This window comes from Siphateles boraxobius, unplaced genomic scaffold (assembly GCF_051911475.1).
Source record: "Siphateles boraxobius isolate OS27281-9 unplaced genomic scaffold, OSU_SipBor_1 19, whole genome shotgun sequence".
Lineage (NCBI taxonomy): Eukaryota > Metazoa > Chordata > Actinopteri > Cypriniformes > Leuciscidae > Siphateles > Siphateles boraxobius.
The window spans coordinates 23,352,475-23,366,622 of NW_027508799.1; the positions used below are offsets into that span (position 1 = coordinate 23,352,475).

The 14,148-nt window shown below is 43.2% G+C and overlaps 2 protein-coding genes across 13 annotated transcripts in view; one reads left to right on the forward strand and one right to left on the reverse strand.

The window, feature by feature from the left end:
- sox5 (SRY-box transcription factor 5) overlaps positions 1-14,148 on the forward strand; it is a 243,833-nt gene that overhangs the window by 103,343 nt on the left and 126,342 nt on the right. The window lies entirely within an intron of this gene.
- LOC143741431 (zinc finger BED domain-containing protein 4-like) lies at positions 11,076-12,905 on the reverse strand. The gene has a single exon (XM_077233781.1). It carries the CDS (start codon positions 12,903-12,905, stop codon positions 11,076-11,078), a length of 1,830 nt encoding a protein of 609 aa, XP_077089896.1.

A 14,148-nucleotide genomic window follows, 5' to 3' on the forward strand; every position in this document is an offset into this window, starting at 1 on the left:
ACAAAGAAAAAGGGATTGGTTGATTTTTAGTCATTAGTTTCTGTAGTATAATGTGATGTATAATTAAAAACAATTTTGAATAACACATTTTCAGATTTTAAGGCCCATTCGCATCAAGGATAACTATGTATGAAAAGAGAGTAGTTGAATGGCCAGTCAAAAGTAGCCCCAAAATAGCCTAATGCGATTTTCTCTATCTCTGAAATTGTACGTATGGGGGTGGAAATCAACCCGCAGAAAAATTTTGGTAAGGGGCTTTACATATCCGGCACAAGTCACTGGGTCAGCTGGCCAATCAGAGCACTCTGAGCTTTTCAGAAGGAGGAGCTTTATAGAAATTGGTGCCATGAATTGGAGTCATAAATTTGAACATTTTAAGCATGTTAACCTGTTATATTACACCCAATAAACAAAATAATAAGTTTTGAAAATAGCATCATATGACACCCCTTAATAATCGTTGTAATTCTATGAGAATAGGGAAAACCACATTAGGCATTTAAAGCGGCAGGCGACATAACAGCAGTGCGTATTATCTTTATAGTTATCTTAATAATTAGTAATGATTACACTAATTAAACTAATTACACTAATGATTTTTGTATACTTACTAATCTTTTTACAGTCACAAAAAGTTGTCTTTGGCTCTGTTTACACTTGGTATTGAGATGTATTTTGGTCAATCAGATCACTTGTCCACTTGTGATCAGATTGTGATCTGTGATATGTGAATACAGATATGTGTCTGGAGGGATGGGATCTTGTACAGCAATGCAGGGGTTAACTGCTGAATGTAACTAGCTAACTATTCCCGCTTTGCACTTCAGCAAATCAAAGATCATTTTTGATTAGCTGTTGGGTATATAAATGTATGTTTAGAGAGATACATGTGGTAAAAAACATAAATAAGTGTATTAATGACAACATACACTCAAACACTTATTGTGCTCCACAAAATCATGTTTCTGACTCCTGTGGTTTGGTGTAGCAGTTGAGGGAGTAATTACAGTGTATGTGCTTTGTTTTCGAGATGTTTAATTATGGTGTTTCTGTAAACGACACAGTGACAGTTCAGGGCCCTTGTGTGCGTGTCTGTGTGGGTTTTCAGTATGTACATAGTGAATGGGTAATTTTAGTTGTTTGGTTAATGATATAGCAAAAGTCTGTGACCCTTGAGTGCGATTTGATGGTCTGATCTTAATGGATCCCCATCATGGTGCTGCCGTCCTATCTCTCTCAAACTTCCTTTGCTTTCTTTCTCACATTGGCTATTTATGTCGGCTACATCTCGGTTCACTGACACAGTTTATTTCAGTGTCATTATTGTGTTCTTTGTGAAGAGTGGACAAAAGCAGGGTGTTATTCTCCTCATTACTAACACATGAACTCACTATGCTTTTGATCTGAGGCCACTAAACATAGCATAAACATCTCAGCTTTTAGATCTCAGTTCATTTTAGGATTCACTGCAATTCATTTTCCAGCCATTGCTTCACACTAACTAAGTAACGGCCTGTGCACACCAAGAACGATATTTGTAAACGTAACTATAACCACACCAATGGACATTTATGTTGTATTCATTATAAGAGAATGCTGCAGTTCTGTCATCAAAGTCAGGTGGATTCTGTTTGTCTGTGATTGTTTTTATTGTTCATCAAATGGAAAAAAAGATGTTCTGAATAGGGCTTGGTATTGACACAAATTTCACGATTCAGTAAGTTGATCTGTATCTTTCAACATTCATTCTGATGTTCATTCAAGTTTATTTTGTGCTATAACTAGTAGTAAAGCAGAATAGTTGATGACAATTAAGTCGGAAAGGTATTTAGGGGCTAGATTGTTGAGAGCTTTATAAACAAATAATAGATCGGACTGGCAACCAGTGCAGAAAGCATAGAATTGGTGTAGCAGACAAGCAGCTACATTTTGGACCATTTGGAGATGATAGATGGAGGAGAGAGGTAACCCAACTTGCAATGGATTACAGTAATTGAGTCGTGTTGAAATAAAAGTGTGGATAACAGTTTCAAAACTATTCCTGCTTAAAAAGGGTTTAATTTTGGCTAACCGGCGAGGATGGTAAAAGCTTGCGCTAACTACAGGATGGCATTAAGTTGTTTGTCTAATTTAAGCCTACTATTTAGGTAAAATGTCAAGTCTTTAACGTCAGAGATAAAGCATGGCGTAAGGGTATCTAGATGGAGAGTTTTCATAAGAGTCCTATTTTAGACCAAACTAGATAATTTTGGTTTTATCGTCGTTAAGTAGCATACAATTGTTAGTGAGCCACAGTTTGAGTTCGTGAAGACAGGCTTCCAATCTATTAAATACAAAATTATCTTTGTGTTTTATAGGTACGTAGAGTTGGGTTTCATCTGCATAGCAATGGTACTCCCAGAGGTAGCATGTATAATGAGAATAGTAGGGATGCCAGAATAGATCCCTGGGGTACACCACAGGTGAGCCACCAAGGATGAATGAACAACACCTAAACAAACAGAAACTTCTATTAGACAGGAAAGACTGGAACCATCTGAGTATGATACCTGTGATACTAATAGAATGTTCCACCCGAGATAAAAGAATCCTGTGATCTACAAAGTCTAAAGTCAAGCTCAAGTCTAAAAGAAGTAAGGCCATAGTGTATCCAGAGTCTGTAGTAGGGCTGCACGTTTTCAAGTTTTTCATTAACCGTTAACCGAGGCCCTTAGCGGTTAATACTCGGTTAGCCATAGTGTACGCGCCGCAACCCCGAGATACAGACACACGAGAAAGGGGTAGTTCATTTTTAACACCTTTAATAACTGCACAAAACATCTTTAACTTTTAGGTGGCAAACTATTGTTTTAGGCTACCTAATTCTGTGAATTACACTGCACAAACCAAAAGTACTACTGCCGAATGAAGAAGGGTCAGTTCTCCCCAGAACATAAAATATTCATTTTATTTTATTTTTCGTCTTCGCATTTATATGGAACAAACAATTGGATGTGGCAGTTCTGGAAGCGGCACTAAAACTTTCATAGAGACCTCAAACAGAATGCACAAAGCCTTTCTTTAAAGTGAATTTCGTTTTGTATTAATTGTATCTTAATTTTAATCATTGTTTCATCAACCAGTTACCTGAAAATAAGTAAATATAGCAGACATTAGATAATACGGAGCCGCCGGCGCTTGAACTGGAGCTCATCTCATAAACAAATTCCGAAACTCAGCGTAGGCTATAAGGTAGCCTAGTTGTCTCACAGACCTGATAAATAAATCTATATTGAAATGTCTACTTTTAAACACAACAATTCAAAACGAAAGAAAACAGACTGCCCTCTGCTTATGTAATCCGTATGAAAAGTGCATTTCTCTCTGGCGCGTTCACTGCGAAGATCGCGAATCAGCATTGTCAACTTCATCTTTCCAGCTGAGTGACAGCTTTTAGGTTATTGGCAGCGCAACCCAGGCTACATTACATGAACGCGTCAGCACCGAAAACATGGAGATGGAGATTTTTTTTAAATAATCGCACAACCTATTTGATATTCCAATTAAATAGGCTACTCAGTTAGGCTACTCCTCCCAACCAACTATTAAAAATTTTTTTACTTGTAAGCGGTCTTTTTACATGTTAGTTTTGTTCTGTGAGCGGGAATTGAAAACCAGGAGTGGACTGTTAGCGAAGTGATTACAGAATGCGTAGAGTAGAGAGAGGAACGTGCTTTCGCTCCACTCCAGGCTTTGATCACATCCCCCTCAGCAAGTTGAATACACCTCGTCTTTCCTTAATTTAAGACCTATTCATACTAAAATTAAGACATTACACTATTTGAGAAATGAAAGCCTATTTACGGCCTTAAAATTATGAAAAGTGAACTTCTTGTGGACAATTCAAATGTCTGGGGTGCAAAAATGTATTACAACTAAATTCAATGCACGCCATTGACGCCACTTAACCGAGCAAAATGTTTCACTCGGTTACGCAATTTTTAACTGTTAATCGGTTAATCGGTTAACCATGGACACCCCTAGTCTGTAGTCAATAAAATATCAGTAATATCACACTATTGATTAGTGTTGAAGTATTTCTGCAACTGTATAAAAAAGATTTGAGTCGAGTAATTTCGTTAGAGCAGTTCGTCTGATAAAAGACTGAATCCAGCTACTTATTCGTTTGTCACTTCTTGATGCGTGAGCATCCCCTTTATATAACGTGAAGCTACCTGGAGTCCTCTAAGGCACTGCTCGCAATAAGCTCTGTGAGAATTTAATGAATGGATTTAGCATTTCTCCGCCACCTGTAAGGAAATGTTAAATCCAACAAAGTGGTTTAATAAAGGGTGAATTGATCTTGTAATTGATCTCGACTTAGAACATTTTACCAATATTTCTAAATTGGCTGTTAAAGTTTTATATGAAACAATATAAATATATGGCACTAACAAAATAAACATTTGGGGCACTTTTTTACTGTACCATTTTTTTTTATGGACCATTAAACTTGGCATATAGGACAATGCACACTGAGCTGTATATTTCGCCATCAGCCTATTGCAGAGGATGTGAGGATGTTAAAGCTGACAAAAGGCCATGAAATAGGACGTACTGCCCTAACAAAAGCCAATTTTTTTGCAGTTTTATTGTACAGTCTTTTTTTTATGGACCCTTGAGCGCCATCGGATTGCGCCATCGGCCCATTTCTCGGCACGGTTTCTCGGCTGCCACAGGATTTGTGCTAAAGAGGATGAAACAAGGTTCAAGTTCAGGGAAGAATGAGGCAGGAACCAGTGAATGTTCAACGCAACTTTAATCACCAAATATACAAACAACAAAATTAAAGTAAAGTGGCAGCCCCTCGTGGACGACTGCCGCATATAAACATAATAAAACACAACATTAAGTCCAGGCCTGGTCCTGTCTCTTCCTTCACTGTCATCGCTGCTCCTTTTAATAATAATAATAATAATAATAATACATTTTATTTGTAACACACTTTACATCAATTCAATGACCTCAAAGGGCTACAATGCAAAACAGAAACTGTGCAAATACATCTACTGATGCTACTGGACACATCTTCAGTGATGTTCCTGGAATCATTGGGTGTTTCGGGTCTCTCAACATCATACACCCTCATCCAGGCGACCCAGCTGTGGCTGATCAGACCCCAGCTTGTGTCCAGTTGGCAAATCTAGCTACCCTGCCCCCATGGATCTCCTCTCTTGAGCCATAGCCATCTTGAGGCTTTCTCTGCCGCTTCAGTGGTATTGCGGATGGCTCTTCTCCTCCGCACTCCATCAATGCCTAACAGACTGAAGGCTCTGGACAGGGATCGGGCTATAAAGCCCCTGCATCCTACCTCTATTGGAAGACACCTTGCTCTCCATCTGGCTTGTCGACACTCGCTGACTAGTCCCTCGTACTTGGTGAGCTTCCTCTCAAAGGCCTCTTCCAAGCGGTCTTCCCAAGGGACTGTAAGCTCCAACAGAACCACTTGTTTGGTGGACTCCGACAAGAGAACGACATCTGGTCTTAAGGAGGTGGTCTCAACGTGGTTGGGGAACTTGAGTTGCCGCTCCAAGTCCACCAGCAGCTGCCAGTACCTTGCAGTGGCCAGGATGCCTGCAGATGTTTTTGCGGCTGGTTTTGGCTGCTCTCCAGCTCTGACGAAGGTGATGGCTTGTTTGGAGGGGCGGAGCGCTTTGCCAACTCGACTCCTGTTGCAATGGCTTCAGCAATGGCCTTCAATACCTGGTCATGCCTCCACCTGTACCTTCCCTCTCCCAGTGCCTTTGAGCAGCAACTTAGAATGTGCTCTAGGGTTCCACGCTTGGAGCACAGTGGGCATGCTGGAGATGCCCACTTTGCCCAATATGTGAAGGTTTGATGGGCTGAGTATACATCGTATACTGCCTGGATAAGAAACTTGATCCGATGTGGCTCTGCCTTCCACAGCTCCGCCCATGTCACCATCCTCTAGATCGTGTTCTCCCATCGTGTCCAGGTGCCCTGTTGCCTCATTCCAACTGTCCTGCAGGTTCTCTCCTCCTCGACCACTGCTCTCACCACCTCCTGGACTAGGCAGCGCCTTTCCTTCCCTTTGGTGGTGTCAATGTGGGGAGTTGAAAAGGAACCCAGTCCAGCCCTGCCTCTTGTAACCACCCCCACCAGTCTTTTGTGGTGTAATCTTACCTTTGCTTGTCGAACAGCCTCCTCAGCCTTCCACTTCCGACCAGTCCTCACTTCAACCCCAGCCATTGCCACCTTTAGATCACTTGAGTCTCTGTATATCAACACTTCCCTAGCTCTTGTTACCTTGAACTCCTCCTCCAAGGACTTGAGCGGCAGTTGCAGTTTGTTGCGGTGCCCGTAAAGTGCGATGCTACTTAGACTTTTTGGAAGCCCCAGCCATCTTCTGAGGTGGCTGCTGACCTTCCTCTCAAGGGTTTCCACAGTCGAGATTGGCACTTCGTAGACGAGTAGTGGCCACATAATCCTTTGTAGAATGCCATGCTGGTATAGCCAAGCTTTAAACTTCCCTGGCAATCCAGACCGGTCCACTGACTTCAGCCATATGTCAAGCTCAATGAAGGTTGACTGGATTGATGCAAAGTCCCTCAGGGTGCTGTCAAACACCTTGCCTAAGCTCTTGACAGGCTTCTCAGTTATGGTCGGGATTATTACACCTGCGACGCTAAACCGGGATTTCTCATCCACCTTTCCTCTTCTCAGCACCATTGATCTTGACTTGGCTGGTTTAAAATGCATCCGTGCCCACTCCATTAGCTTTTCGAGACCCTTTATAATCCAACGGCAGCCTGGAACTGATTCTGTGGTGACCGTGAGGTCGTCCATAAAGGCTCTGATCGGTGGCTGACGTTGAGCTGACTTCGTCTTGGGCCCTCTGCACTCTGGCTCAGCAGACTTTCTGAGCATATTCATGGCCAGGGAGAACAGAATTACGGAGATGGTACAACCCGTGATGATTCCGATCTCGACCTTGTGCCAGCCTGACGTCACTGCTCCTGAAGAGGTTCTCATCCTGAAATTGTTGTAATAGTCAGCGATGAGGTCTCTGACTCTGCTGGGGACGTGATATTTTGTCAGAGTGAGCTGCACCAACTTGTGTGGTATTGAGCCATAAGCATTTGCCACATCAAGCCACAGCACTGACAGATTGCCCTTGTTCTCTCTGGCCTCTCTGATGAGCTGTGTTACCACTCTTGCGTGTTCCAAACATCCAGATATTCCTGCTATTCCACCCTTCTGGACTGATGTATCAATAAACCTGTTCTTTGATAGGAAGGTGCTCAGCCGGTTGGAGACAGCACTGAAGAAGATCTTAGCTTCAATACACAACAGGGAGATGATGCGGAACTGGTCTATCTTCTTGGAGTTCTCCTCCTTCGGAATCCAGGCCCCCTTGGCAACTCTCCACTGTTCAGGAATCCTGCCCCTCCTCCAGATGACACGCAGGATTTTCCACAGGCGCAGCAGGAGTTTAGGACAGTTCTTATACACTTTGTATGAAGTACCGCTTGGTCCTGGAGCAGAGCTTGCTCGCGCTTTCTCGACAACCTCTCGAACCTCCTTTAGCTGCAACTCTGACATGTTGAACTGCACACTTGGCCCAAGAGGATCTATCAGAGTGCTGCACTCCCCCAACTCTTGCTCTCTTGCTGGTTTCCTTTAGGTGATGATCAATCTCCTCCTGAGAGCAGATCAGCTGCCCGCTACGCTTCTGCCCTAGCAGCTCCTTAGTGAACTTAAAGGGGTTAGCAATGAATGCAGCTCGCTTTCGGGCTCGTTCGCGGCGGCGCCTCCGGTGCCACTCTGTGCGACGGAGGATCCTGATCTTTTTTCGTAGGATGCCCATCAGCTGTGCCAAGCCAATTCGCTCCTCCTTTCCTGCCTGCCTGTACTGGCGCTTCAGGATCTTCATCTCCTGTCTGATGTTATGGATTCTCTCCTCAAGTTGGTTATTTGAGTGAGATCCTTTAGAGCCTCCTTCATTCACCTCTTCTCCGAACCGTTCATATGCAATGCTGATGATAATCATTGTCATCGCTTGCAGTTTCCTGTTGACGTCTCACCTGATGGTGGTCTCCAGAATCTGGTCGACATCAATGTCAAACTGGTTCCACAGTGAGGTCATGTTAGCTGCTGGCCACTTGATCCGCCTCCTCTCAGACTTGATGCTAGATGGAGTCATTTGCAACACTTGGAGGTTCCGGGCACTGTGGGGTGACTCCAGGCCTGGCTCCACCTGCGTCTCAATAGGTTGAACACCTGTGCGTTGTGTTGGTTTAAACATTAAAATAACACTTTTAGCCCTAAAAGGCTTTTCTAAAAAGATGGGTTTTAAGGCCTTTTTTAAAAGAGTCCACAGTCTGTGGGGCCCTTAGATAGACAGGAAGAGCATTTCACAGACTGGGTGCAACTGAACAGAAGGCACGGTCACCCGTTAGTATAAGCCTTGTCCTCAAAGGCTGGAGAAGGTTGGCCTGTCCAGAGCGGAGATGGCGTGTTGAGGAAAGGGGGGTGATGAGTTGTTTGAGATATAGGGGGCCAGTGCCATGAAGGCACTGATGGGACAGAAGGGAAACTTTGAATTCAATCCTGTACTGGACAGGAAGCCAATGGAGCGATTTGAGGATGGGTGTGATGTGGTTGTATTTTCGCAGACCCATCAGGATCCTAGCTGCACAGTTCTGGATGTACTGCAGCTGCTCGATGTTCTTGCTTGGGATCCCGATGAGGAGTGCGTTGCAATAGTCCAGCCTGGAGGAAACAAAGGCATGGACAAGTTTTTCGGCATCAGGAAAAGTGAGCATTGGGCGGAGTTTTGCAATGTTCCTGAGGTTAAAGAAAGAGGTTTTACAAAGATGTTTAATGTGGGCCTCAAAGGTCAAGTGAGGGTCCATTCTAACACCAAGGTTTGTGACTGAGGAAGAGAGATGGATGTCATGACCAGAGAAGGTGATGCTGGTGATGGTGGAAGACCGGGTCTGGTGCGGAGTGCCAACAAGAATGGCTTCCGTTTTTAAGCTGTTGAGTTGCAGAAAGTTAGCCGCCATCCACGTCTTTATCTCCTCCAGGCAGGTGGAAAGTGTGGAAGGGGCTGCAGAGGGGTTTCGATTTGTTTTGATGTAAATTTGGGTGTCATCAGCGTAGCAATGGAAAGATATTCCATGCCGGCTGATGACATAACCAAGGGGGAGCATATACAGCGTGACGAGGGTGGGGCCAAGGACTGATCCTTGAGGAACTCCACAAGTGACAGAGTGTGTGCCCGATTTAGCAGCACCCAGGAAAACATACTCAATTCTGTCCGTGAGATATGATGTAAACCAGGCCAGAACAGTATCAGAGAGTACAATTGAGGAGTGGAGGCTGTGTAGAAGAATATGGTGGTCCACGCTGTCAAATGCTGCGGTGAGATCGAGAAGGATGAGAAGTGATGGAGAGCCAGCATCAGCCGTCATCAGCAGGTCATTGGTGACCCGGACCAAGGCAGTTCCCGTACTGTGGCCAGAGCGAAAACCAGATTGGAACTTCTCATAAAGACTGTTTGTTATGAGATGATTGTGGAGCTGAGCAGAAACTATCTTTTCCAGCACCTTTGACAGGAAAGGGAGGTTGGAGATGGGGCGGTAGTTGGCAGGTACTTCGGGGTCAAGGCAGGGCTTTTTGAGAATTGGCTTAATGACCGCAGTTTCCAGAGACTTAGGGACTTGGCCAGATCGGAAAGACTGATTGATGATTTTGGTGATCATGGGACTTATTGCAGAGGAATGACTTTTTATCAGGGCTGAGGGAAAAGGGTCCAGATCACAGGTGGAGGGCTTCATCTTCCTTAGAAGGTCTTCGATGTTATGCTGAGTCATATCCGTAAAACAGCAGAGGAATTTGTAGTCCCAGATTGAGGGTCAGTGGATGTAACTGGGGGAGCAGAGGGGCTAGGGAGAAGAGGGGACGGGTATTAGAAGTACTGCTCTAACATAAGCCAAATCTCTCTATCAATTCACGTGCATACATGCTGTTACATTACATGACTACATACTAAGATGGCAGTGACCACAAAGAAAATAGTTAATAGTATACTGTAACAAGGTTAGATGTTGTGGGAAGGAGGCGGGAATCGGCGAACGTTCTCACACATTTTAATACCAAAAATAAAACAAATACAAAATGAAAGTAAAAGACTGCAGCCCCTCACGGATGACTGCTGTCACATATGTGACCGATCACGGAAACTAGGGACACGAGTCGGCAGCACAACTTTCGAGCAAAATGAGAAAGAAGCGGTATTTTTTTTCAAAATTGGTGATTTTCTATTTTTTGCAGAATCTGTTAGTTGAAATCACGAAGACGCCTCTCCATGTTTGAGATAGCAGTATTGTTATCTGGTATCTGGTATTGGTATTCTGTGTGTATTTCCATACTGGATAAGCCGGCTTTTGCCCCCGCCCTCCAAGTGAACAGCATGGCTACTTATTATGCTGCGCTCTGGCCGGCTCTATCTGATATCAAAATTCAATGAAGATGGACGCCGCAAAGATTGTCGCAGACGAGCTGAACCGTGGCAGTTACACCGAAAATGTTTTGAAGTACTTCTTCGACAAGCCGCGCTGAAATATCGAAACTGTTGTGCAAAGGGGCCATAGAACCGGTTTTAAAAGCCTGACTTGCTCAGAGAAGGAGGTACCGGTTCTATGGCCCCTTTGCATTCTGATATCCCTGGAATCGCTTCCCATGCTTTTACATGTACAGCTAGGGGCAGAATGGCCTCCGGGTTCCGATCGCCGCACTTCGTGGGCTCGGGAAACTTATAATTAAATATTATAAGTCGTGGGCTCGGGAAACATATTAAAATATATTAAAGTTCTGATAAATAAAATGTATAAAAATACAAACTTAAGATATGAAACGTAAAGTCCTTTGAACAAAAACACAAAAACAACAACAACCAAATCAAAGTTACCAGTATTAAAAGACTTGGTATAGCTTCATAAATATAACTTTGATACTACTTATAAATTGTTAACAGTATATATGAGGTAGTGTACTGAATCAGTCAATCCTCAATAGCTCCAGTCCAGCAGAGGCAGATTGTAGTACAAAAAGCAAAGTTTCTCTGCATTTTCTCCTTTCAAAGAGCTTCGCCTATCCTCATAAATATTACCTATGGTGCTGAACACTCTTTCGCTCGCCACAGAGGAGGGTGGACAGGAGAGGTACTGCCTTGCCAAAACTGACAGTCTGGTGAAACGGTTGGTGTTGTGTTTCCACCAATCATATGGATTCCCACTCTTTCTGTCAATGACAGGCTCTCTGAAGTACCGTTCTAGCTCTTCAATGATCCCCTCTGGTTCCACTGCCTCACTGGTGGATGGAAGGAGCACAGTGTCATACAGCGAGTCTAAGAGACTGGGTACTTGGTCCTCTGTTCTCAGCCTTTTGGGATCGGTCTCCTCAGATGGAGTTTGCGTGGCATAATCTGGTGGACTGGTCTCCATAGCCTCTTTTAGCCAGGTTTTCACTTTTACCAGAATTTCTGGTACCAAAGGCCGCTCTTTGTAGCGTGGGTCCAGGGCACAGGCAAGCACCACCTCTTTAGCGTCTTTAACTTTTGCAAATCTTTTTTGCAAACTGTCCAGCATGAATTTTCTTGTGGTTTGAATACCCCTGGTGGTTGGTCCCTCTGACTCCAGTAAACGTTGTAACACTGCTAAACATGGTATAATGCAGGATGTGGATGAGTCCTCTCTGCTGAATTCCAGTGTCACCTCCTCCAGTGGTCCAAGGGTCTCTGCCAGGTTCGACGCAATGGACCATTCCTCTGCTGACAGACATGAGAAATGTCCATGGTCGCTTGCATATGCAGTGATGGCTCTTTTCTGTTCAATCATCCTCACCAACATGTGCAGTGTCGAGTTCCACCTTGTCTGTACTGCCTGTATGATCGAATGCTGTGGGACACCTAGCTCCTCCTGAATGTTAGATAGGCGTTGCTGTGCCGTAACAGAGTGGTTGAAGTGAGTTGCAATTTTCTTCAGCTTTGCCAGAATGTCCACCACCACTCTCTGGGAACTGAGGCCATCATTGATAGCTAGGTGCAGTATGTGAGCACTGCAGCTCAGGTCTGGCATCTCAACAAGGCGCATGCCTTTCACCATATTTGCCCCACTGTCCCTGAGTACAAGCATGACCCGCTCCTCATCAATTTCCCATTCTTCAAGCATGGACAGAAATGTCTCTCCAATGTACTGTCCTGTGTGGGACTGTGACAAGGATTTCACGTTCAAGACAAGTTGGACCTTTTTCCAATTCTTGTCAATGAAATGAGCAGTCAGGCTCATGAGTGCCTCATTTGACCCTGACCAACAGTCGGTGGTAAAAGAAATGCTGTTTCCTGCATTTTCAACTGACAGCAGTTTCTTTATTTTGTTTACAACTCCTGTGTAAATCTCATCCATCTTCTTTGTACGGAAAAATGTATCTGTCTTTAATGGGTATCTGGGCTCTGCTTTGGCCATAACCCTTTTAAACCCTGCACCCTCAACAACTGTAAAAGGCAGGATGTCAGTGGCTATCATCTCCATCAGGAGTTTGTCCATTTCTTGAGTTCTTGGATCATTTGGAGTCCATTCTGTGGTTTTCTCTAGCACTTGTTTTAGGTTTGGCTGTGTCATATTCATCAATGATGATGTGGTTGGCTGTGCTTCTTTTTGCCTCTTCTCGTACATCTCTTTGTGTTTTGATTTAAGGTGTGCCCACAAGTTGGATGTATTTTTAAATTTGAGGCTGCCAGATCCCTGGCTTACAGAGGCTGTACAGATGTTGCATGTGACTGTACCTGATGGGCCTTTTGTGAAATGCTCCCATACTTGACTTCGTCCACCACTTGCCATCTGTTAAAATATAAAGTAAACAAGCCAGATGAGATACACAAAAAACAACATAACATAAAACGTAACATAAACATACAAATAAAATGATTGCTGCTACAGCCACAACTATTACTACCAGCATTATTATTATTATTATTATTATTATTATTGACAGTGATAATTACAAAAAATAATGATGACATTATTACTATATCATCATCATTTATATTCTCATTAAACAAGATAAAGGTCATTCCTAAATGTTTGTGTGCGTGTGTATTGTAATAATTAGTCCCTACATTGCCTTATAAGCTACCTTATAATTACAATGTCAGCTTGCTTATCCCTTTACCTGCCGTTTTTAAATTCTTTCCATCAAGCAACATCAAACCATTTTCAATCATCAGTTGCTGCCTGCCTTCTAAAACCTACTATTTAGCGATGTGACTCGTTAATGCTGCGTCTGAACGGCAGTCTGCAACGCACACTTGGCGTCGTTGGATTTCACACACATGTAAAAGAAAAGCTAACTTTGTCTTTTATGCACAAGATACGTTTGATACTTTAAATGTTCACTCCTCGCAAGTCTAACTTACATTTTACAATGCAGGGACTGTAACTAGAGATATGCTAGTTATAAATACAGTGACCATTACTTTATTTAGGCACAAAAAGTTCTTGGTGGTTTCCATGCTCATTAATGTTAACGTTTGCGGTCTTCCACTGATGATAGTGGCATTAGCTAGCTTTGTGGTTAGCTAGTCTATGATGAGCCATAATTTAGCAATGGATAACGTCATACTGCAAATTGTAAAACATACATTTTCAATATAACAGGCCAAGGAGAGATGATATGTCTCATTGCTATAACTGTCACGCGCTATTAAAGAAATACTTCAGTCACATCGTCAAAAGTTAAAAGAACAGTCAGTCAACTACACTGTAAACATAACGTAATTATTACTAGCTAATTCCGCTTCACTCTCTGCTTATTTAACAGCAGCAAAACTAGACATGATATTTATTTGAGTTAAGAGAACTGGGGCCGTATTCACAAAGAATTTTAAGGCTAAAAGTAGCTCCTAACTGGCGAATTTAGTAGCAACTCCTAAAAAATAATGGGCGTGTCACTCCTAACTTTAGGACTCCTAATTTTTTTCACTAAAAGTAATTCACGAAGCATTTTAGCCCTAAAAGTAGCACCTAAGTCTGGGACAGCTTAAAAGAAGTAGGGAGGACTCCTAACTCACTAAGACCTATTCAC

Bases quoted from the DNA above. Each gene is read 5' to 3' on its own strand.
- LOC143741431 (XM_077233781.1), bottom strand. From the start codon at position 12,905: ATGGCAAGTGGTGGACGAAGTCAAGTATGGGAGCATTTCACAAAAGGC.